The 25,824-nt window shown below is 41.1% G+C and overlaps 1 protein-coding gene across 1 annotated transcript in view; it reads left to right on the top strand.

The window, feature by feature from the left end:
• Positions 1 to 24,757, top strand: part of LOC135073505 (histone lysine acetyltransferase CREBBP-like) — a 36,541-nt gene extending 11,784 nt beyond the window's left edge. The window contains exons 10-29 of the mRNA XM_063967689.1: positions 858 to 976; positions 1,065 to 1,545; positions 1,726 to 1,872; positions 2,786 to 2,986; positions 3,034 to 3,144; positions 3,234 to 3,324; positions 3,406 to 3,497; positions 4,533 to 5,051; positions 5,531 to 5,688; positions 9,634 to 9,714; positions 9,897 to 10,215; positions 10,326 to 10,469; positions 10,559 to 11,032; positions 11,654 to 11,887; positions 12,489 to 13,046; positions 13,485 to 13,718; positions 14,850 to 15,179; positions 16,426 to 16,599; positions 19,869 to 20,105; positions 24,381 to 24,757. Of these exons, the coding sequence (XP_063823759.1) occupies positions 858 to 976; positions 1,065 to 1,545; positions 1,726 to 1,872; positions 2,786 to 2,986; positions 3,034 to 3,144; positions 3,234 to 3,324; positions 3,406 to 3,497; positions 4,533 to 5,051; positions 5,531 to 5,688; positions 9,634 to 9,714; positions 9,897 to 10,215; positions 10,326 to 10,469; positions 10,559 to 11,032; positions 11,654 to 11,887; positions 12,489 to 13,046; positions 13,485 to 13,718; positions 14,850 to 15,179; positions 16,426 to 16,599; positions 19,869 to 20,105; positions 24,381 to 24,674 (4,998 nt within the window). The 3' untranslated portion in view covers positions 24,675 to 24,757. The remainder of the gene's footprint in view (positions 1 to 857; positions 977 to 1,064; positions 1,546 to 1,725; positions 1,873 to 2,785; positions 2,987 to 3,033; positions 3,145 to 3,233; positions 3,325 to 3,405; positions 3,498 to 4,532; positions 5,052 to 5,530; positions 5,689 to 9,633; positions 9,715 to 9,896; positions 10,216 to 10,325; positions 10,470 to 10,558; positions 11,033 to 11,653; positions 11,888 to 12,488; positions 13,047 to 13,484; positions 13,719 to 14,849; positions 15,180 to 16,425; positions 16,600 to 19,868; positions 20,106 to 24,380) is intronic.
• Positions 24,758 to 25,824: the final 1,067 nt, after the last annotated feature.

Here is a 25,824-nt window from a genome sequence, read left to right as displayed (position 1 = left end):
GTCGGCTCATATACCCATTTACCTAACACCCTGTATACAAAATTTAAAAAATAATAATAATATTGGAACCAAATTGGGCTCCGCTCAGTAAAGGCAGTGACGACGCAGAGCTCGTCACGGCGACTGCTATTCTGCGGAGTCCATTTGTAGAGAGAAACTTTTATTGAGTTGCAAGGTTTTTACCATAGAGATATAGAGAGATGCCCACTAACGCGCTGAGTTCGAAACTCAGTGTCGCATTAGAAATTCACACACAAAGAAATCAAAATATGTGCTCATTGTCCACTGCGCTATCGGTACTCAACGTTCGAATAATCTTTAGTAGGTACTAAGCAAGCAATGTAAGCTGTTTACATTATGACGTCGCTTGATCATTGCTTTCACGAGCAATGTGTCCTGTTTTTGGGCATATTGCTGCGACACCGGCCCCGCCCCCTTGTCACATCTTCCTTTAGTTTCTGTGATCTGTGGTTTTTACCATCACTGTATGTTATGTATGTGAGCTAGGCAAGCGGTATATTCCAGTGTAAACAGTTTACAAGCACATGCAGGTGTCATAGCAGCCGTAGTCAAGTCCTAAAAATCTAGAGTATACCTTATTAGCCACCACTTGATTTCCAAGTTTTCAGCATTTAGGTGTTCGTGTTCAGTCAGCATTCGGCAGTTAGAAAAGTCATCAGTCTAGATAGCGCCAATTATTTCTCCAAACAGCAGTTCTAATGCGCCTTAAAACACTATTGGGTGTAGTTTAGTTTTAGTGTGAGGCCTGTCTTGTTAGTTTTCCTTTTTCAGGCTTATCGTTCAACGGTTCTCATCATCTCCAGCATAAAATCTATACGAATAAGTGTTATTTGCAGATGACTGCGAATACCTTACAACTACCCGGCGGGCCGGTCACTGCGAACCCGGCGTCTGGCACGAAAGAATGGCACCAGTCTATAACAGCCGATCTCAGAAACCATCTTGTTCATAAATTGTAAGTTTATTCCTTTTAAATACATTTTTATTTTTCGTTTATTTGATTGTGTAATTCCAGAAACTAAACTGTGCCGTTCCATCCACAGGGTGCAAGCTATTTTTCCTACGCCAGATCCTCATGCAATGTTAGATAAGAGAATGCACAACTTAGTAGCGTACGCGAGAAAGGTGGAGGGTGATATGTATGAAATGGCGAGCACGCGGTCGGAATACTACCACCTGCTCGCGGAGAAGATATACAAAATCCAGAAGGAGTTAGAAGAGAAGAGACAGAAGAGAAAGGAGCAGCAGCTGCAGGCACAGCAGCAGCAGAATCAGCTGACCCAAGGGCAGGGCATTCCTCAGCAGCAAGTCAACGTGATGTCTGGGGGTGGGGTGATGACGGGCGTGCGACCGCCGGCGCCGAATGCGGTAGCAGGGTTGTCCAGGCCACAAATGCCGACGCAATCATTGCCTGGCATGAGGATCCCGTCGCCAGGACACGCGGGGATGACCCTCGGCATGCCCACCAACCGAATGTCGTTCCCTACCAACCTCGTCGGGCCGCCAGGACCAAGTCCGAACCAAGTGAGTATGCGATGCATTTGTTTTTTTTTTTTTTCAAAGAAGGAACCTTGCCAATTTGTAAACGCAACTAATCAGTCGCATGACGCGACGTTTTATCGCCAATCTGTGGGCTAGTAAAAGTATTGAATTTTTTTTGGATTTTAATTTTCAAGATATCTGACCCGTTTGCCATTTCCGTAGATGCCTCAAACACCAAACGGCGGCACCGTGGTTGGCAACCCAGGCATGTCCCCGTTCGGTCAGACGATGACGTCACCCGCGTCCTACCCCGCGCTGCTGAGCAACGGCCCCGCCCCCCTCGCCTCGCCCAGTCATCCCGATACAAAGGTAACATACAACTTTGTGATGTATTACAGATTCTTCAATTTTAATTTAGCAGAATGACGAAAATTTATTGTAAAAAAACTAAGTTTTTACTGTGCATTTTATTTCGTATTATTATGTTCTATGACAAAACTTACTTGTCCAAACTAAATTGGAAAATTTTACTGGGATATTAATATTTTGTATCCGGCTCGTAGGACCATTACAGTTATGGCAAAAATTAATACAGTTGATGTGTTGTCGCCTGTAAATTACATTTTGAGGTGGTTTACAAGTCCAATGTAAAGTTTGACGCTTTGAAAAGCTTGAGTCTGTTCAAAACATCATGGGATTCTTGGGATATGTCATATGATTTGCGTATTTACTTGCCAAATAGCGTCTGTTACATCTAAGGATACGATGGGGGCGTTTGGCCGAAAATAAAATTACAAAAAATTGTAAGCAAAATGTCGAGGACACGTTTGCTAACTTCAATGGTCACGTTTTCCATATATTTATTAGCAACGATAGCACTTTCCGCTTAGCGATAGCCATTTTTCTTAAAGCGCTAACAATTTTATTTTTGGTCAAACGCACCCAATGTTAAACTTGAATGTCGTCTATACATTAAAAATTATACTATTTAGTCTTGCTGCAAAGTAGCACCTATTTCAATTACATAAGATTCCATAGTGGTTGGCTCGATATGCTGTTGTCTGTGCACCGGGTTTTGGCTTGGTGTTAAAATTCTTAATCCTAAAAGTGGTTAATTTGTTACTTAATAATTTAATATTGTATAGATGTTATAGGCACTAATTTGGTCTTTAGTCATATTCATCTTTACCATAGTACTATTTGATTGTAAATGACTGTATGTTGCCTTAAATAAATTAGAAAAAAAAAGACTTCACAATTAAGTCTTAACTGTCCTACCCAGGTCCGGCTTCAAGGGCCCGTGCCGAACAGTCCGTTCGTGAACCACGCGACGTTCGCGGGCGCGTCGCCGGCGCCGGGCACGCCGCACACGCCGCTGGCGCACCCCAGCCCGGCGCCCGAGCGGCCCGCGTCCCGCCCGCCCGCGCCCGCGCCCGACCCGCCGCCGCCGCCCGAGATAGACGACCAGGAGCAGGCGCAGGAGGTGAGTGCACCACAGCCACAGTACTGTGTACATTAGGGCGTTAGAAGCGCGCCAGCAGTGCGCTGCTCAAGAGCAGGGTAAGCAGGATGACCAGCAAGCCGCGCGCTCGAGCGGCCCGCCTCGCGCCCGAGGTCGACTACCAGGAGCAGGCGCAGGAGGTGAGCGCACTACAGCCACTACTGTATACCGTAGGAGCGCACTGGGCGAACGGGCTCGCGCGGCAAACTCGACATCCTGCTCATTCAAGAGCAGTGTGAGCAGGATGACCAGCGTGCCGCGCGCCCGCGCCCGACCCGCCGCCGCCGCCCGAGATCGACGACGAGGAACCGGCGCAGGAGGTGAGTACACCATAGTACTGTGTACACGCGGGCTCGCGCGGCATACTCGACATCCTGCTCACTTAAGAGCAGGATGACCAGCGTGCCGCGCGCCCGAGCGGCCCGCCTCGCGCCCGTCCGGGCCCGACCCGCCGCCGCCGCCCGAGATAGACGACCAGGAGCAGGCGCAGGAGGTGAGTACACCCAGGGTTGGAAAGAAAACAGTTTTTTTTTTTTTTCAAAATGTTTTAAACATGCAATTTCAATAACAATAGCATAGACAGAAATTATTTTATGTCAAGCTATTTAGTAAAGTCACAAAATATTCATTTATTTCCATTTATTACTGATAAAAAGTAGTTTTGAAACCTTGTTTTTTTATCTATGTTTTATAATTGTTTAAAGCGTGTTTTAATCTATGTTTTTAACTCTTAATAAAAACACTGTTTCATCTCAAACTGTTTAAAACATGTGTTAAAAACAACTTGTTTTAAACATGCCAACCCTAAGTACACCACAGTACTGTGTACCGTAAGAACGTAACCCATTTTTCAGTTCTAAACAGGTGTCATACAGTAACATAGGAATCATTGCTTTTATAAAAAGAAAATACACAAACAGCACGCTGTTGTCCTGTGAAGTGCTCCATCGTGACTAAAATTGCATGAAACGTTGCAAAGTTTCCCGACACACACGCGCCCTTAAAATATTTGGCCCGTCCTATATTATACACGCACTAGCCTGAGATCGACTACCAAGACCAGGGGTAAGCTCAGCTTACTAAGCTAATAGTCATACTGAAAGACATAGTTTCATGTGCTGATTCTCACTGGTCCATACTATTATCTCGAAAAGTCCAGACGTCCAGGACACAGCACAATTGCAAAAAATAATTGAAGTGAGCAGCTCACGTGATGAGTCACAAGTGTTCCGTGTAATATGTTCAAATCACAAGTTTTCAGTCTTTAAAACTGTTCAAGATCTAGTTTTCCATTTTATTGACTATCTTTTATTCATGAAATTGTAACATCTGAATAACAAACTACAGGCATTGCAGAAACGTGATCCTAATATGAATTCTATATTTCCACTCCATAGAACTATTAATATTTATGCAATACTAGCAAACTACTACATGTTTCATGTTTGAAACGACTTGTTCAGTCACAAAAATGGGCTCGTTTATTACAACGCCAATAACAAACAATAAACAATATTTTTTCATTTAGGTTCGAATCAAACAAGAACCCGAAGAGACCAGAATAAAAGAAGAGATCGAGGAAGACTGCGGAGGCAAGGGTATGCGCGACGAGCCGCCCGGCGACCCTGTCGAGCATAGCGACTTCGTGGTCAAGCACGAAATCAAGCAGGAGATCAAACAAGAAATTAAAGACGAGCCTGCAGAGGCCAGCTCCTTGGAGAACAATACGGGCGAGCGCGGCGCGAGGAGAACCTTCGTCTTCAAGTCGGAGGAGCTCCGTCAAGCGCTCATGCCGACCCTAGAGAAACTCTTCCGGCAGGAACCCGAGTCGTTGCCTTTCCGCCAGCCCGTGGACGCCCAGGCTCTCGGCATCCCGGACTACTTCGACATCGTCAAGAACCCCATCGACCTGTCCACCATCAAGAACAAGCTGGACCACGGCGAGTACAAAGACCCGTGGCAGTACGTGGACGACGTCTGGCTCATGTTTGAAAACGCGTGGCTCTACAACAGAAAGAATTCCAGAGTCTACAGATACTGTACCAAGGTGAGCGGTGTATTTATTAGTTAAAAACAAACAAATAAACTTTCCTCTTTACAATATTAGTATTAGTAAAAGGGAAACATAAGGAGAACCCGAGATTGATGTTTCATGATATTTAAATGCATTCCTTTGAATCTTTCATGTAAAATTATCATACTTTGAAATGCTAAGTCTCCAACTGCTACGCAAACCAACTCACAATAACCTCATTTTCATTGCAGACAAAACATAAAAATAATGCAACTTGTATAATCAAATAATTTAGATTCTTTATTATTCCAAGAAGAATAGTAAATTATCCAATAAGAATACATTTTCTAGTACAATCTTTAAGTTTATCTTTACGTGTTTTTTTACATGTCACTGTACACGCACATTTCATCTGCAGCAAAACGTCAGAATTCAGGCTATTTGACCACCTCTAATTTTTTGCTATGACTTATTATAACAGAATCATTTCTAATATTATTGATTTATTCCAGCTTTCGGAGGTGTTCGAACAAGAAATAGACCCGGTCATGCAGAGTCTAGGCTACTGCTGCGGCAGAAAGTATACGTTCAACCCGCAAGTGCTATGCTGCTTCGGGAAGCAGCTGTGTACAATCCCGCGAGACGCCAAGTACTTCAGTTACCAGAACAGGTCAGTTGCTAAAAGTTATGTTTAGTGTCAAGTGTTGCCACATACTAGGTTGCTGCAGGTATACATCAACCACAGTATAGATAACAGTCGCAGTCAGACTAGATGCCCCTTTTCAGTCTTGCAGTTTCGTATTGGCATAGTTTTTATTGAATATCCCGAAGAGCAGCAAAGTGTGTGTCGGCACTTATACTATTTTGAATTTATATTTTTTGCGTACAAAGTACTCTATCAGAGGCAATAATAGAAAATAAGAGAAAATACAAAATACCAAGTTTATAGGTACACCTTTTTATGGATTTGTTAGGCAGGCAAAGGCTAAACTTCTAAATAACAAAAGCTGCAATAGAGTAATTTGTAGCGCATATTACGAGTATAATAATATGTGATATGCAAAAATTGTACTGTACTTATTGCATTTCAAATACAAAGTTGTTTATTTCTGTGATAATGGTAGCCGTTTGCGTCGTGGCTGCTTATTACATTTCAAAATATCACTACTTGAATCAAATTATATTATTTAGCAAGATCATTTGAAATTTTGCAGGAAAAGCTGAATATTTTAGAATGATGATTTTTTAATATTCCATGTCGGCGTTCAGCTCCAGTAGCAATAATGTAATACGACACGTTTCAGTTCCTATTACTTTGCCGTCATCAAAATCAATTAGCGTTTCGTTCGGATGTATCAGTTTATTACCTCAATTGCGCAACATATTTGAAAGTAAATCTACTGAAACTATGAAACTTGTGTACTGAAAACGATGTAATTCGCGCGTCCGCGTCACGTGCTAATGGCTATGATTATCACAGAACAATGTAATACAATACACACATAAAGCGCCAGGTCGCTGTACGCAAGCCATTGATCGCGAACGACTGAGGACTACCTGAACACAAACACCTTATATCACTCAACAAACAAGTTTTCTTTTGATGTTGCTTAATTTTCTGGAGATTTCTTTCATATTCTCGCTTATGTTCTTCCTAGAGACATGGTTTAAAAAAATATGTTTTGCCTGGTGTGCACAACATTGCCAGTAATAATCTTGGATTACTATACTTAAATAACCACGACAATCTTGGCTATAAGACCTACATCAATACCTGAGCTTTTATTTTGCCTTCAGAAATATCTTTTCAATTTGATAACAACCTTTTTAAGATTGATACAATAGAAAGAGTTCTCTAATGTATTACCTAAGTCATTTGTTAAAATTAACTATTCTAACGCTCAAGTAAGGAATTACGTCTGTATGTTTTGCTTCAAACAAGCTAGCTTTCTGAAATTACTACTATTCTTAAAGTGTACCAGAGAAAAGTTAAATTTTTCAAAATCTCAATGATTTCACTGGCATCAGCTTGTTTGAAGAAAGAAATAGTCCTATACAGTGCCAAAAATTTGTACAATCTATAGTTAAAATTAATGAGAATAATTACATTTTAATTATTAACTTTAATATTGTGGTATAAACATGTGGCACTGTAAAAGGAAGCCAAATATGACTAAAACACTATCTATCGCAAGTTATTTGATGTAGGTACCTAGGGTTTCTGATTTCTCGACCTATTTTTTTTCTCGAGTTTCGGGAATTCTCGAGGCGAAAGTCTCGAGTTTTCTCGGGTCTCGAGTCTTTCAATTAAAACTGTTGAAATCGGTTGAAATTTAATAAAAACACAGGTTTTTTAATCTAATATACCTACTTTAATGCACAACAATCAATATTAGAATTTAGTACCACTTATTTTGGTAAGGAAACAAACAAAAAATGAAATCTTCTTTCATAATTAACTAGCTGACCCGGCGAACTTTGTTCCGCCTTAATGGCAATAAATAAGCAGACTTTTTTTTTAATTTCGAACGGGATAAAAAGTATCCTATGTCCTTCTCCTGGTTCTAAACTACCTCCCTGACAATTTTCAGCTAAATCGGTTCAGCCGTTCTTGAGTTATAAGTGGAGTAACTAACACGACTTTCTTTTATATATATAGATATTAACTAATAATCATAACTTAGTTATTAACTAAAGGAACAAAAGTCATAAAGTCGCGTGTACTTTAAGGATAAATAACAATAAAAATCTGGAGCTACAATTGAATCACTTGTTTTCCAAAGGACACAAGTCCAAATAGCAAAATTACGATAAATGGTTTTTTTTACAAATAAAAAAACACTTTTTAATAATTTTTTAAATTTCTTTAGGATAACGACTTGAATAAACTTTACGAGGAGGCACGAGTACCTAACCTAACAGACAGTAAACAAATTTTTCGGTCTCTAAATCAGTCAGAGTTAAACATACATAATAAATAGGTATAGCATACTCGTAGGTAAACATTATTACTTAGTTTCGATTGAGATCATTCATCAAATAAAAAATTATAATAAAAAAATACCTTTTTTAAAAACAAGCTTTATTTCGAAAGCTTGTATAGCGCATGAAATTTATTCCTCTTTTTTTCTGTTTGCGCTACAAGCTTTCGAAATAAAGCTTCTTTTTAAAAAAGTTATTTTTTTATTATAATTTTATTTTACACTTTTTAGTTGTATCTCAATATCTGGGCCCTGGTCATCATTTAGCACCAAAGTGCTCGGGAAGTCGAATCCAAAGAACCTAAACTCAATAAGTTTCCGCTGTTTCGTTTAGGAGTTCCTATGGCCACCTCCTGACTCCATCATCAGACCAGCTCAATGGTACCATAACATTGCATTGTCATCGTAATTACATAAGTATACCAAATTTCAGCTCAATCGGTTGAGGAGAAGTGGTCTTAAATTCAGTTGCAAGATTTGTCCCACACATACTAACAAGTGAAGTCAATATAAAGCTTGTAAAAAGGAAGACTAGGCCAGTCTAAAAGCAACGCTAACCTATTAAATAATTAAAAACTTACTTTTGTCTAAGAAAACAGGCTTTCAAGAGTATTAAAGCTTCAAAATCGAAACTCGAGAAATCTCGAGCTCCGGTAATTTTTTTCTCGTCTCGAATGAAGCCAAATTTCTCGAGTTTTCTCGAGTTCGAGAAGGCTCGAGCAGAAACCCTATAGGTACCGCTAAGACCATATTGCAATGGCTGCAATTTGATGTATTGGAATAACAATAATTAGTGTTGTGTCGTAAAACAGTGCTATTAAAGCCTTTGCTGTAAACTTTTAAAGGCTGCTCACAGTAACTGTTTCTTAAATAGGGTTTACTGTTCATCTAGGCTTTGCGCGTTAGAGAAACCTTCCAATAACTTTAATCTTCTAAATTGCGTTCTGAATAGTTATTTTACAACGAGGATAAGTTCTGAACCTTTCATTTATCTTAGCTATGATGAACAGCAAGCTCTATGGTGTAATTTTTTTCTGATTCTAAGATAATATCTAAATATGTATTATAAAGAGTTCTCGGGAATATGTGATCAGCCTTTGAGCCATGGCATGTTTCACTGTTTCCGTTTGATTGAAAGTCTTCACTGTTGAAGTGTTACTGCAATAACATTTTGAGCACTTAGGCAAATTTTTATTGAGGAGTTGAATAGTACTATGATGTAAATTTATATTAATGAATTCCAAATAAAAAATTAGGGATTTTATGACAAAAATTGGCTTTAGACACTCAATGAGGCAACACGTTAAAAACTATATTACAGAAGGCAGTAACACTTTACAGTGATCCTAGTTGCCTATGGTGTCTAATCGCCTTAGCTCTCTGTCCCATGTAAAACTATCAGTGTTATAAGAACATAGTTTTACATGTCGACTCATTTACTCTTTATGTTAATAACCTATCATGTGCTCACTGTCTACTAATAATAACCCTTTTATGTTCTCATTGCTTACTAATTTTTTTTGCCCTCCACGCACGTCCTTGCCCGCACACAAACGTTCGTCACGCTTCACATCACTACTGCTACATGGCCGTTGTGAATAAAGTCTAAAAGCGTATGGGGTTGTGTCCGATAGATACACCTTCTGCCAGAAATGCTTCAACGACATCCAGGGCGACACCGTCACGCTCGGAGACGATCCGCTACAACCTCAGACGTAAGTTGGAACTTTTTTACTATACAATAAACTTAAATATACAGTTATTGCTGAAACTTCTATCGATTCAAATCAATTAAATCTAATGTTTGTGACCATGACAGTTTCAGAACTATTTTCTCAATGTTAACATCCCTAATTGTTTTCAATCAAATGATGCTAAATCTGATTAACTTTTTCAGTGCAATCAAAAAGGATCAATTCAAGGAGATGAAGAATGACCATTTAGAACAAGAACCGTTCGTCGTGTGTATGGACTGTGGTAGAAAGCAGCATCAGATATGCGTGCTGCACCATGACCAAATATGGCCTCAGGGCTTCTGCTGTGATAATTGTTTGAAAATGAAAGGAGCTAAGAGGAAAGAGAACAAATTTTGTGCTAAGAAGCTGCCTACCTCGAAACTTGGCATTTATATTGAGACGAGAGTCAATAATTTTCTTAAGAAAAAAGAGGCTAGTGCTGGTGAAGTGCATATCAGGGTGGTTGCGTCATCTGATAAGGTAATGAAGTCTTTTTTTAGCTGCGTGAAATTCACAACTTGGTATCACCATATTTTTTCTGTAATTGGGATTATGATCTACAAAATTAAAGTCAAATCTTTTTATTTTAGATGGTGGAAGTAAAACCTGGCATGAGATCCAGGTTTGTGGAATCCGGCGAGCTGTGCGCTGAATTCCCGTATCGGGCAAAAGCGTTGTTTGCATTTGAAGAGGTTGACGGAACCGACATTTGTTTCTTTGGCATGCACGTACAGGTAACGTATTCATCGCACTTAATGACTCACTGTTCATTTGCAACTGTATATGGGACGATGATGACTAATTTGTTGATTTTCCATTTCAGGAGTACGGCAGCGAAAGTCCTTCGCCCAATACGAGGCGTGTGTATATAGCTTATTTAGACTCTGTACATTTCTTCCAACCTAGGTTGTACCGAACCGCTGTATATCACGAGATTTTATTAGGTTATTTGGACTATGCAAAGCAGCTGGGCTATACGATGGCCCACATATGGGCGTGCCCGCCCTCCGAGGGCGACGACTACATTTTCCACTGCCATCCGCCCGAACAAAAGATTCCTAAGCCTAAAAGGCTGCAAGAGTGGTATAAGAAAATGTTAGACAAAGGTATAATAGAGAGGATAATATTAGACTACAAAGATATTCTGAAGCAAGCGATGGAGGACAGCATCTCGTCCGCGGCCGAGCTGCCGTACTTCGAGGGCGACTTCTGGCCCAACGTGCTCGAGGAGTCCATCAAGGAGCTGGACCAGGAGGAGGAGGAGAAGCGCAAGCAGCTGGAAGCCGCCGAGGCAGTGGTCAGTATAGCACTGTAGCCGTCTCTCCCCTAATCCTTATTAGGGTTAAGAGCGGTTTCGCATTACTTTCGATCCGAATCCTTTTAACACTTTACTTTCGATCATCCGGCTCGAAGGACCATTTGGTTATTTAAGTTAAAAAATCACTGTTTTAGACACTTTTTTTACTCACGTCAACCAAACAACTTTTGTCTATATTTTAATATTCTGTAAACACTGTGAAATACGGATCTAGAAAACTACTAGAGAAAATGGATGATCGATATGGATATCAGATCTAGTGAGTAAACTACCATACAGTTCTACGACTACTGCTGCGGAGCTTATTGTCACGGGTTCGGATCGGACGTAGTACGAAACCGCTCTAATGCACTTCACGCGATACATATTTCAATAGGCAACTTTAGCACCCAGTAACTACCTGTAATAACTTGATTTGCCATTGCTACCTTACTTAATATTTCTGATATCAGATTGTTATTATGCATTTGAAAATATCAATTCCAGTCTTAATCTTTTTAAAATCTTTTTCGTCTGCTATTTTATTGTTTATCTCACTATAAATAACCACACATGGGTGGTGGAACGACTGTGTGACGATATCCCTAACATGTTTTTTAGATATTCCAGTCGTCAGAGGAAAACGAACAAGGCCCCGACGGCAAGAAGAAAGGCCAGAAGAAGGCGAAGAAATCGAATAAATCAAAAGCCGCTCAGAGAAAGAACAGCAAGAAACAGAGCGACCAGCAGCAGGGTAGTGATCTCAGTGCAAAGATATTTGCGACCATGGAGAAACATAAAGAAGTTTTCTTCGTAATTAGGCTACATTCCGCACAGTCCGCGGCGAGCTTAGCGGTAAGTTAGGACTTCTTCCACAGCCCTGTCAACTGGTTCTTGTCGCTTTATTGCAAGCGTCTATGCCACATTATCACATCTCGGTCTAGCTTTTCTGAACCAAAAAATAGTTAAACGAGAGGACTTGTAATTTTAAAAATTGTCTTTAAGTGTTCCTTTTAGAATAGTTTCCTAAAAAAAACCTTAGTCCATTAATTACATTTTCAAAAAATATAGGACACGTATATTTTGATTTGTCAATCAAACAAGTAATTACGAAGTTATGATGCGTTGAAGTTCCGCGTAACGTCATAAATTGCTACACTTTTAAGCACGCCTTGACGTCACGAGCCTCTTCTTTTGAACGTTGACGCGCTTTATCTCTTTCAATTTTAATTAGTTTGAAAAGGTGAAAAATACGTGTCCAGTAATTTTTGATAAGTTAACCAACTGACTAATTCAATTCAAACTTGTTTTTTTTACCCAGGAAACTTCTCTATTTTTACTGTTCAATCAATCAAAAGTCAATCAAATTATATGGCCGTGTTTAAAGTCGTTTGACAGTTTATTTTCATCTAAATCTAATTACGATAGGTGTTCAAACGTAAACGTATTTCCGCAGCCAATCCAAGACCCGGACCCGTTAATAAACTGCGACCTGATGGACGGGCGAGACGCGTTCCTGACGATGGCCCGCGACCGCCACTACGAGTTCTCGTCGACGCGGCGCGCGCGCTTCTCCACCCTGTGCATGCTGTACGAGCTGCACAACCAGGGCACGGACAAGTTCGTGTACACGTGCAACACGTGCAAGGCGCACGTGGAGACGCGCTACCACTGCACCGTGTGCGACGACTTCGACCTGTGCGTGCCGTGCTACGACAAGGAGGGCCATCCGCACAAGATGGAGAAGCTGGGCCTCGACATCGACGTGGGCTCGTCGCCGGGCGACATGAAGCAGGCCAACCCGCAGGAAGCGCGCAAGCTGTCCATCCAGCGCTGCATCCAGTCGCTGGTGCACGCGTGCCAGTGCCGCGACGCCAACTGCCGCCTGCCGTCCTGCCAGAAGATGAAGCGTGTCGTCACGCACACCAAGATATGCAAGCGCAAGACGAAGGGCGACTGTCCTATTTGCAAGCAGCTCATCGCGTTGTGCTGTTACCACGCGAAACACTGTCAAGTAAGAATATTACTACTTTTTCCATTACAGTTGTTTTACAACTTAAAAGTGGTGGTTAGCGTCTCAATCGATACAAGAGACTGCTGAAACGCGATACCGAAATCGTCTCATTTACTACGCGAATCGTGACTTTTAGATTGATCGTTTACCCCTTTACTAATCAAAGTTACACGCGCTGAAGTGTTTTACGTTTAATATAGAAATGACATTTTAAAACAACGTTCAACATGCGTGCAAAATTTTATTACGGGGAGTCTGTTCTGATAGTTGATAAGGCTAGTAATTCTTGCTTGCTTTTTCATGCGATTGTAATTTCAAAATTACAGCATATAACGTACAGCCTAATCTAATTCGTATTGTAAAGATGAATGTTTCCCGTTGGTAACGCTTCGTTCAACGCTACATTGGTCAAATACTAAGCATATTCTCTTTTCACAGGAAACAAAATGCTCAGTGCCGTTCTGCAGCAGCATAAAGCAGAAGCTAAAGCAGCAGCAGGTGCAGCAACGAGTGCAGCAAGCGAAGTTGTTACGGCGACGTATGGCGGCCATGAACACGCGCGCCTGCCCGGGCGCCGCGTCGCCGCCGCACCAGCCGCCCGCGCTGGCGTCGCCGCCGCCCTCCAAGCCGCAGCACTCGCTGCCGCACAACGTGCAGAAGGCGCTGCAGCAGGTGCGTACTGATACTGCTGCCCTAGTGACAGCAGCAGGTGCAGCAGGCAAAGTTGTTAAGGCGGCGCATGGCGGCCATGACACTTCTTAGGCTAAGAACTCATGGCGCTATTTTCACCCGCGCCTGCGGCGGTTGCGGGACCGCAGCTTCTGCAGAATGCAGATACTTATGTAAAAACTAATGCACAACTTACGACGCGGTTTTCGCCTGCAGCAGGAGCGGTAGAATCGCGCGAAAGCCGCCCGATCGGCGAGCGACCATTTTGTACCAGTGTCTTAGCGCGCGGCGCGATTTTTACCCGCAGCCGCGGCGGGCGCGGGTGAAAATCGCGCCGTAAGTTCTTAAAATAACCGCGCAAATAACCACTCCCGTGAGTTTTGAAATAAAACCGCAATTCCACAACCGCCGCGGGCGTGGGTAAAAATCGCGCCGTGATTTCTTAGCCTTATTCGGCAAAGCGGTCGTGTTCACGTTGAGGCGTTGTTCACATCGGTTGTAGAGGCGGATACAACTCTCCGCACGACCTCCCGCCATCTCTCTCTGTTGGCAGACTGTCTGGTGCAGTCACATACGCCGTCTCCCATTGCCGATTTCACTTGGTCGGAGCAGCAGGATCTACCTACCTGCTTGAGGACAAGTTACCACTCAATAGCTTATTGAGAAGGAAAACAAATGGAATTCCACTAGGCATAACTTACAAGTTACCATTTGTTACTTCAACGGAAGTGACACAACCCTCGAAATGGAACTACAGTTCTAGCGCACGTTGAAGCATTTTCACATAATATAGGGATCTAACAAATATGAAGGGTGTTAAGGCATTATTTGACGGAACAGTGGTGCGATAGTAGCACTTCTAAGTCGCACAACTAAAACGCCTGTGGATGAAAGTCCTTTTATTGCAGACGTTAGCGTGGCAAATTAAATTTAAAGATGGAAGAAGAAGCAGATCACATCCCTTCGCTAGACTTATTGCGAATGACAATTAAAGTCCGGTCTGTGAGCACGTAGAATTTTGTCCAATGGCCCCAAGCTACCCATTCTTATCGCTCGCGTGTACTAAATTCTACGTGCTCGCAGACCAGACTATAGTTTGATCACAATATAAATCAATCTGGTATAATTATCTAGGTCCAAGAGGAGGCGGCGCGACAGCAAGCGCCGTCGTACGGCAAACAAGGCGGCATGGGCCCGCCGGGCGTCGGCGTGGGCGGCGTGGCCGGCGTGGGCGGCGCCGTGGGCGTGGCCGGCGCGGGCGTGGGCGTGGTCGGCATGGGCGCGCGCGCCGAGTGGGCGGCTCGGTACCGCGCGCCGCCGCCGCTGCACCACGCGCACCACGCGCGGCTGCCGCACCACCACCACCAGCCGCTGCACCAGCCGCACCAGCAGCACCCGCCGCATCAGCAGCTGACGTCGCTGCAGCACCCCGCGCTCACGCACCAACAGCAAACCCTCCAACAAGTAGGTTTTTTGGTTGATCCCCAATCTTCTTCTTCTTTTTTGATGATGTTGGCAATACACGTCGAGGTCGACTTGATTTGTGCCATTTTCAAGTATTTATGTGATACGAGTTACAAAATGAGATCAAGTTGATATAATGAAGGATGATAGATGATACCCCTTCCCACCATTTGAGTCTCAGTAAACTTGAGAGAACCAGAAGAATCACGATGCACTGTTTTGCTTCACTTGCCCACACTCACGAAACTTAATTGTTAATAATCCGCCATTATTACACATTAATAGTCGCCCAAACACGAATTTGAGGAAATAAAACAAAATCGCTAACATGACGCTTCAGATTCCCACCAAGAAGTCCCTCCCCCAATAATCGTTTGGCGGGTTTTAGAATCGCGCTGACCGCTCGCTGATCGTCGGCGCTAACAGATCAATATGTAATTGAAGAGAACGTTCCTGAGTGACACTGATTGCTCGGCGCCGACGCTTCATACATTTCGGCTGTCAGCACTGACGATCAGCATGCGTCAGCGTGACTCTAAAACCAGCCTTAGAGTTTCCGTTACAACCATGAAGTCAATATTTCTTCGGAATAGAGCACCGACCACGAGCTGTCGAACGAAACCGATTTTGAATGATATTGGATGTCATTTGTGTGTCAGTGTCAGAATTATTTCACTGTTTTGTACAATAAATCAATCACTGAACCGGTCACCACGTCTCTGAAGTACTATTTCTCATAAACATTCACGATTTCGCTCACGTAAAATCTGAAAATATCTCAGTTCAAATTTTCAACGTGACAATAAGTGCTAACGAACTGTCAAATAGTTGCTAAAACGTTTCTGTTTGACGGCGACGGCATCACGCATCTCTTTTTATCACACAGTGTTGCTGCTAGTGACATCTCGCTCGCTCAGTTCTTTATTGCTCTTTTCCGCTAGGTATATTAACTTTATGGTTACCACTAGTGGATGTAACCTCCTATGAAAAAATCTAATTCATAATAGCCAATCAAGATTAAAATTGCCAACTTGTTATCATATCATAACTATTATGGATACTTCTTATTATAATTTAAAGAAAATATGTCACAACTCAAGTTGTAAATTTATCTTTGCTTTATGACTTCTTTTTAAGTTTATTTTTGTGCTTATACTGTAATATGCGTGACATTATCATCCAAACAATCAATTTGCAAAACATTTCTTCATCGACAACTTCTAACAGAAAGTCGTAAACCTTCCAGCAAAGAGCACCCGCGCCTCAGCAGCAACAAACGCAACCTCAGATGCACCAGAAGGCGTTGCAGCAGCTGATGGCGACGCTACGCTCGCCCACCACGCACAACCAGCAGCAGGAGATACTACAGATCCTCAAGTCCAACCCACCGCTCATGGCCGCCTTCATCAAACAAAGACAGGTAAATTAACAGCACTCATTCAAAAATAATTCTCTGAGGGCCTCTGCTAGAACTCACCGTGTCTATGTCGAAAAATAGTATGAACAGTTCCCACACGCGCGGCGGAAGGCAGGGTTTTTCCGTGCATTAAATATGCGGGCGCAGACTCGCGTCCGTCGTGCACCCGCTCTAGTTTCAGCATAGGCCTTAACGGACGTCCGTGCTAAAATTTTAGCATAGGCCCTTTTAACTTAACCCGTAAAAACAATTTTTTAAGTAAGGCTGCGTTTCCACCAGAGATGTGCGAGGATGCGTAGCGAGGGATGTGTTTGCAAAGAACCAATAGAATCGCTTCATTTACTTAAATGAAGCCCTCGCTACGCATCCTCGCACATCTCTGGTGGAAATGCAGCCTTAAGCTAGTTCATAATTTGAAATCAATCGATCCTGTTGACTTCGAAAAACAGAATCTACAAGTGACATCAAAGAGAAACAGCAGGGATAACAGAACTCTGAAACTCTGTTTATGTACTTTCGTGTCTCTGTCACTATCGCTCATGCTGGCATTTCACTTTGCGTGAGAGGGATGGCAATATTCGTTAGTCATGTGATACATTAATAGATAGCTCTGTTTTTTGTTCACTATCATATTTACAGAATCTTGTTGGGTACTCTACTAATTGCAGTCACGTAAATAGGGTATATGCCTATTTTTCAAAAAGTGTTTAAGAAGGTCATCGGACATAATTAATGGACCAAAATTAAAGTGGCCGGCCAAAGAAAATTGTGCATATGGAATTGGGAATTGAGAAACACTACTCATGCCTGAGTCAGTCACTACACAAGGTTGAACTATTGGCAGGGTGCAAAGCGGATGGAGAGAGTAGCCTAAACGATCACAGCGTTCGCTGCGGCTTAAATTGACATTTTAGTCGCTGACTTGAGCTGTCAAATCCATATTGCAGTAAACATTTTCTAATCGTTTTTGAGATAAAATATGGTTCTAGCAAGATGTGTTGTTGTGAATTGTAATAACACCAAGAAGAATAGCGACTGTAAATTTTACCGATTTCCAAGACCGTGGTGGAAACGAAACCAAAAAAATAAATGATAATGATGATGGCACCCCGTTTTAGTCACCAGTAGGCTCATTTTTCACTGAAAACAACAATTTTAATGTTATTGGCAATAATGTTACTGACTACCATCGTCCAAAATTGTCAAATATAGTAAACTAACAAGATTTCATAAATTTTTTCACATTATTTACTTACTTGACAGCAGTGACAATATTGCCCATAATGGCCACCTGTACGTGGCACTGTCGTCGCGCTCGCTGTATCAAACTGCTTATGTCACGTTTCTAAGCGATGCACTTCTTAAATACAGGGTGTCCCAAAAACAATGGATAACCCTGTAACCATCTATAGGCCTCGCCATGATCTCCCTAACGTCCATTTTTGACCCCAGTAAAAATATCACCGTTTTCAAGATTTTTAAGTTTTTGTGCATTTTTAGAAAATTGCCACCTGCGATTACTTTTTCTCATGCCATTTCTACAAATGAGGATACTTTTCAATCTAGTTTTTTTCCTTATCACAAGGGATAGTTGGGCTATCAAAAGAAAAGATCAAAGTTCAACAAACTAGTTTGAAAGTATGAAAATTTTAAGAAATTGCAGAAGAGAAGGAAAAATTAATTCATTGTCTTGCACTTTTGATCAGCCATCGTGTAAAAAAAATGTAGGAAGACCATCGTGCCCATTACCTTAAAAACTTCCTTGGTTAATTGAGATTCTAAAAAGGTATCATAAGCCTATGTATTTTGTATTATTTTTCTCTTATGGCTACTTGAATAGCAACTAGTTTGAAAACTACAAAAATGAGTTTTTCTATAGTTAAACTAGGACTGCATAGTCGCATTAAATACAAATGGATAATTTTTAGCGTAGGAATTTAAATAAAGCAACATTTTATCATCATCATCATCATCATTTCAGCCGTAGGACGTCCACTGTTGAACATAGGCCTGTACCCAATGATTTTCATAATGACCGCTTGGTAGCGGCCTGCATACAGCACCTTCCTGCTTATCTTTATGAGGTCGTCGGTCCACTTTGTAGGTGGACGTCCTACGATGCGCTCTCCGGTACGTAGCCTCCACTTGAACCCTGCTGCCTCAGTTCTGCGAACTACTGTGCCTTGCCCTTTGCCACTTCAGCTTGCTGATCCGTCGGGCTATGTCAGCGACTTTAGTTCGTTTACAGGTCTCCTAATTTCTGAAACCCGATCATAGCCCCTTCCATAGCACGCTGTGCAAAAAATCCACGTTTCCGAGCCGTGTATCATCAGGGGCATCTGTCTATAGGCACATTTATAAGGTGTAAAACAAAAATTAAGTAATCACAAAAACGCAGAACGGACAGCCAATGGGGCAACAGGGTTCAAGTGGAGGCTACGTACCGGAAAGCGCATCGTAGGACGTCCACCTACAAAGTGGACCGACGACGTCATAAAGGTAAGCAGGAAGGTGCTGGATGCAGGCCGCTACCAAGCGGTCATTATGAAAATCATTGGGGTACAGGCCTATGTTCAGAAGTGGACGTCCTATGGCTGAAATGATGATGATAAAATGTTGCTTTATTAAAATTCCTACGCTAAAAGTTATCCATTTGTATTTAATGCCACTATGCAGTCCTAGTTTAGCTATTACGAGAAAAACTCATTTTTGCAGTTTTCATACTAGTTGCTATTCAAGTAGCCATAAGATAAAAATAATACAGAATACATAAGCTTGTGATACTTTTTCAGAATCTCAATTAACCAAGGATGTTTTTAAGGTAATGGGCACGATGGTCTTCCTACATTTTTTTTACACGATGGCTGATCAAAAGTGCAAGACAATGAATTAATTTTTCCTTCTTCTCTGCAATTTCTTAAAATTTTCATACTTTTAAACTAGTTTGTTGAATTTTAATCTTTTCTTTTGATAGCCCAACTATCCCTTGTGATAAGGAAAAAAACTAGATTGAAAAGTATCCTCATTTGTAGAAATGGCATGAGAAAAAGTAATCGCAGGTGGCAATTTTCTAAAAATGCACAAAAACTTAAAAATCTTGAAAACGGTGATATTTTTACTGGGGTCAAAATTGGACGTTAGGGAGACCATGGCGAGGCCTATCGATGGTTACAGGGTTATCCATTGTTTTTGGGACACCCTGTATATCTCCTGTATAAATACATTCTATAAGACATAACGAATGTTATCAAATTGTAATGTTTGTATTCCAGAATGCCCAAAACCAACAAGCCGCAGCGGGCGGTGTAGGCGGCGTGGGCGGCGTGGGTGGGCCTGGTGTGGGCGCGGTGGGCAGCGTGGGCGGAGTGGGAAGCGTGGGCGGCGTGGGTGGCGTCTGCGGCGTGGGCATGGGCGGCGTGCCGCAGCAGCAGCCGCTGCAGCACATGATGCAGCCGCAGCAGCAGCAGCGGCTGCAGCAGATGCATCAGATGCTGCCGCAGCAGCAGCAAGTATGTACCGTACTATTCCCTTACTAGCCTAGTGCAGAAGCTGTGGTTTATTACATCACAGGAAATGATATTTGTGAATAAAGATTATTTATTATTTATTTATTTACTAAATCGATGTCTTTGTACAGACGAAAGCACTATAGAAAGAAGGAATAATACAATAATTTATTTGGTTCAAATTCAAACACACTAACGTATCACAATATAATTTTACAGAATTTATTGCCCCAATATAGCATCAACTCAGCAACTGATATTCTGTAGGAACCATCTTGACATTTTTGTTGAAATATCGCTCCTATTGCAAGTACATAAGATAGCACAGTGACTAGCATTTTTTTGTGCCGCCGTTTATAATATCTGCCCAATTATGTTTGTCCTGAAGTGCTGGTAGTCCTAATGATTAGGAAAAATGTAAAGAGCAACTTGCGGGCTATCTTTTTAAAAATTTTGGACCGTCATCATAACTAACTGCCAAATCTTGATCAAAAGTGTATTTTATTTAAGCCACATTATGCGTATGCGCAGAGACACGGATTGTCTTTACTATCTTTTTATTGGCTTCTATCGTAAATCAAGGCAATTGTTACTGAATTTTGAACGTTTATTTCGTTGTCTTCGTAGTTGCAAGATGTTTCGTATTTTTGTCGTCCTTGAATGCACTGCACGAAACTTTTAGGTCGATGTGGTAAAGGAATCTTCTGTGATCTCGCTGAGGATTCAAAATGTCCCGTCACATTCCCCTTTGCTAGTCATTATTACTAGCATAATAAATTATTTCTCGTCGTAATTTATTTATTTTCTATATTGAAAATAAAGTTGCTTATTTACAAGTCATCAACTGCATTCCAGAAATTGTCGTTTTGAGAAACCTATTATCACCAACATAAGTTAGTCAACTTTTTTGTCGACGGGTTAGTTGGCAACGTCACATTTATCGAGTTGCTTGCTAATCGACTATCTAGTATCAACGCGACAATCACTATTGACATCCGAGTGTATGAATGTGACGTGTGTTGTATAGTTGTCGTATTTTTCGTGTGTCGGCGAGCAAATGAACACGTTCGCAAGTCGCAGACATTCCGCCGATATGTTGACTGCCATATGTCGCCGGGTACAGGGTACCTTGTGTCTAATCGCGTCTCAAATGTGATGTAACATTGGTGTAATTCAGCGGTGATATCTTGCCCATACACAAAACTAGAAACCGGCCACTGCTGAACAAAGACATCCTCTCTCATGGATTGTGTGGAAATGAGAGGTCTTTGTCCGGGTATTCACGCCAGATCTTCGGTCCACGGAGTGAGAAACCTATTAGTCGTTCAGGTCGCCACTCGACGGCCAACATCATTCTACGAGCCATTTTCCCCGCTTATTGCCACTTATAAGCTATACTGCGATGATTTTTAGTATTGTTGACGCAGTTTTTTGCAGATTTTGCCAACGAAGGTCTGAGTGAACATGTCAAACTATCGAAACTTCGTTTATCGATATTAATTCAACACTTCAACTTCGAAAAACCAAGTTGTTCTAAAATTTTTACATGTATGCGATTGATAACTGACTGTGACGTGTTCGACCAAGCGCCACCTTACCTAGCGGGATATATTCAGTGTGGGATCCACACTGAATTTATCCATAGGGTTGGCGAAACAGTGACGTCATAGTCTCACACATAATTTTATTAAACCACACGAATTGCCACCCAATTCCCCGATGTCACAAATTTTTGGAAAAAACAACTCGCAAATGGCTTATACTCCTTTTGAAAAGTTGAAGTAGCTGCATAATTGAGCAAAACCTATTTTTAAATGTATTCTTTTTTATTTTATTTATATGAATATTATACACGATGATTTATCGAAAAATCGCGATTGTCTGTCATGGTCTATATCTGTCGTTTAGTCGAGCTTCGAATCTAGAACATTTCATTCAGCTCTACGAAACGTGTTGGATAGACAGATTTTTATTATGATTAGCATCGACGCTCTAGTGTGGCGCTCGGCGCACAGTTTTATTCCACAGGAATACGCACAGCAGTCTTAAGTAGAGCTCTAGAATTTCATTTGTAGACAAAGACATGTTTAAATGATCGGCTGCAAAGTAGTACTAGCTATCTCACTCAGTACGCTGTTTTAGCTCTCTATCTTAAGATGAAACTAAATCTTCTTACTATTTTCTTTCTTGAATTCTCACAAAAGGTTTCCATTTGTAAGAGGTCATATTCGTAACTTTAAAGAGAAAATTCTTCCTATTATTTGACTGGACGCGCACGTCGTGAAAGGTGACGGACGGTTCCGACGATCCGTATCATATCATACATACTCTTCTTCGTGTATTTAATTACGAGTAGGTAATGCATTTATAGTCTTTTTCACGTAAGGTGATTCGTATGACGTTTCGAGTTTGAAAGTTATAGAGATGTCACATAACCAAACCAAAGCGATTTATCTATCGATTTTTTTCTAAGAGTTAGTAAAACCTACTTTTAGAGAAATATTTTGTATAGGTGTCATTTAACAAAAAACATGTTTTTTTTTAATTACAAATATTTTTGTAACAATTTTTTATTGATAATATTCAAATTCCATGGACTTCGTGTTCAAAAAAACGATTCCTAAAAAGTACTGGTTCTATTTCTTTAAATAAAAAACTATTAATTTATTTTCAATGCGTTTATTAAAGTCAACAATCGAAAAATATAGTTGATTTTTGTGATGTTTTTAATAACTAAGTATTCACTGCAATCGATTAATGAACCGCGGAAATAATCGATTTTGTTATACAACAAATACCCCAGCACTAAATCTATTCCGTTTCACACATTGCGTACATTAAATAAAAAATATTTTTACATCGTATTTAATTAAAATATAATCAATAGACTCAGATTTTACTATATGTTTCAAGACAAGTAGTTAATTTTTTTTTTATTATATTGCTAATAAAATACAAATATTTTTTCAAAAATATTCTGCATATGTAGTATGCGTAATATGGATAACCTTGAAGTGTCATACGGATCATCTTAGGTGAAAAAGACTATAATTCTAGTTTTAATCGACGGGAATGCCGACTTATTTCTACGCCATCAAATCATACTATCAGAGTTCCAGAAATCCGCAACTAGTAATACGATATTACGTTATTTATACACTGTTAAGTTCTCTGCTCCTGTAGGTAGCCATTGCGTGACAATTTGTGGCCTGCCTCTAAACCGACATCAGTAATTCCTGATTGAGAGCCAATAATGATGTTCCTGACCGGGTCGGTCCTTGGCACTGTCAAGCTTCTTCCAAGGGTGCAGACCAACTTCAAGTTTGGACTTATATCATTCGGTTAGTGATGCTAGATTGTTGTTGTGCTATTTCTAACCTGCTGTCTATTTATTATTTTAATTGTATACTTATTGATTTCTTTTTTTAATTTATATTTTAGTTCGTATGTTATTTTGTTGGGTTATACCAAAATGTTTTAAGTTAAGTTTTTGTATGAGGCTCAATGTTGTAAATCGATTTTGTAACATTTCAGTTTAGGTTACAAAAGTGAAAGAATCATTCACATTTTTGTCTAATCCTTTGATATTTGCTGACCCAAAGTAGGAACTTGAAGTTTCGAAAGGTATTCATTTTGAGTTGTGCAAGCAGGTATTTTTACAGGGAACGAAAGAGAGATTTGGTACACAACTTTTTCTGGCACATCTGTGAGTTGACAGGAAGACGTTTAGGAGGGATGTCTGAAATGTTTTGTTGTAACACCATCATCATAATTTCAGCCATAGGACGTCCACTGCTGAACATAGGCCTCCCCCAATGCTTTCCATGCTGCCCGGTCGGTAGCGGCCTGCGTCCAGCGCCTTCCTGCTACCTTTATGATGTTACTACCCATTCATAAATTCAAAGCACATATTAAAAGTACCTTAATGAAAAAGGGCTACTATAAAGTCTATGATTATTTAAAAGATAAAAATGTTTGGGATGCGTAACTGCCTAGCTCGCATAAATATTTATAACTATGTATTTTGAAAACCTGTAAACCTTTGAAAAAGAGGCTGACAATAGTGTCTGAGTTTCTTGCGCTGCTTCTTCTCAGCACTGGCCCATTTATTGTCCTGAACAGTGGTAGGGTTAATACTGGGACGTGTAAAAGTGCTTTTTTAAAGCCTACTTACAGAAATAAATGAGTTTTACTGAGTTTTTTACTGTAACATTTCGTCCAAAATATGATTTTGCAAGAAGCATCCGGAAGACTTACATTTCTCTCCCGTTGTTGCAGGTCGGTGGCGTGACGCAAGTCCCGGGTGGAGTCCCGGGCGGCGTGGCAGGCGGCGGGCCGGGCGGCGGGCCGGGCGCGGCGCTGCACGGCGCGGGCTGGTACAAGCAGGGCGCGGGGCTGATGGGCCTGCGCGCGCCGTTCGCGGCGGGCGCGCGGCGCTTCGGCTTCGGCGGCGGGCTGGCGCGCTCGCCCGAGGGCACGGCGTCGCCGCGGCGGCCCTCGCCCGCGCCCGAGGAGCAGCTGGCGCCGCTCACGCCGCAGGACCAGCTCACCAAGTTCGTGGAGCAGTTGTAGGGGCGGGCGCTGTACATAGCGCGAGCGCGCCCACCGTCCGCCCCGAGCCGAGCGCTCGATGTACAAATTGTAAATATGAGGAACCGCGTCCTGTCCGCTTCTGCGTAATGTGAGTTGTTCGTAGTGTAGGTACGTTACGATACTTATTCTGTTTATTGTAATTAAATCATTTTATAATATAATTATGTGATCATTATAAAACCGTTGTTTCTGTTCCTCCCCGGACGTGCGCGGGCCGCGGCGCCCCGAGACTCTGTGTGAAGACCGATATGCTTGCCGATAATGCCTTAAATTTTTATTGTAACCGAGACCGAAAGTATTGTTGAGTAGTATTTAAAAATAGAAAATATTTCCGATTCTAACTATACATAAATTAATGATAAAATGTATGTATCGATTTACATCTTTTTTATGATAGACATAATGTAAATAAATTAATGTTATTATATTTAAGAATGTCATTTTCTTTCGGACAGCCAGTGTCTTGTTTTACCTATTTGTTGTGTGTTTAAATGTTTCCGATAAAAGAGTAAAAGAGGTGCTATGTTATGAATATACGTGTAGTAAGTGTGGAATGAATCTTGCAAGTAAATTATTGTACCAACCAAAACCAAAGAATATACATAATTTTATTTCAAAAAAGTTGTACCATAAAAATTTCTTTCAAATTCAATAAACTTCTTTATCGAATCAGGTTTTGCTTTTAATGCCTCGCGGTTTTTTTTCCTGCTGTTATAATAAAATTACTTCGTTCGTCTGTATCTCTTTTTCTTCATATTTCATAAGATTCGCACTTACTACGCGTCAATTCATAATAACTCCATTCGCACTCGAGCGTCAAGGCTCTGTGATAATTTTGGCCAAACAAGATGAATAGTAAAGGAAAAACACTAGATAAAGTAACCAAGAGCTCCAAACCAAACGAATCGCATTGCACTTTCAACATAGGTGCCAAAATGTAGATGACATTGAGAAAATGTTTTTACGTTTTACTTTATGCGTATCCTACTTCCTTATCCTTTCCTCTCTCTTCATGTCAAAATATAATATATTTTTGATAAAATAGTAATACTAAATAGGTAGTACTGCTCGCTCTGAGCTACTAAAAATAAGGGGATAGATAAAAAATATGAATTAAACTATTGATATG

This window comes from Ostrinia nubilalis, chromosome 7 (genome assembly GCF_963855985.1).
Source record: "Ostrinia nubilalis chromosome 7, ilOstNubi1.1, whole genome shotgun sequence".
NCBI lineage: Eukaryota > Metazoa > Arthropoda > Insecta > Lepidoptera > Crambidae > Ostrinia > Ostrinia nubilalis.
The sequence above is the reverse complement of the archived record's forward strand: the minus strand, read 5'-3'. Positions and strand labels throughout refer to the sequence as shown.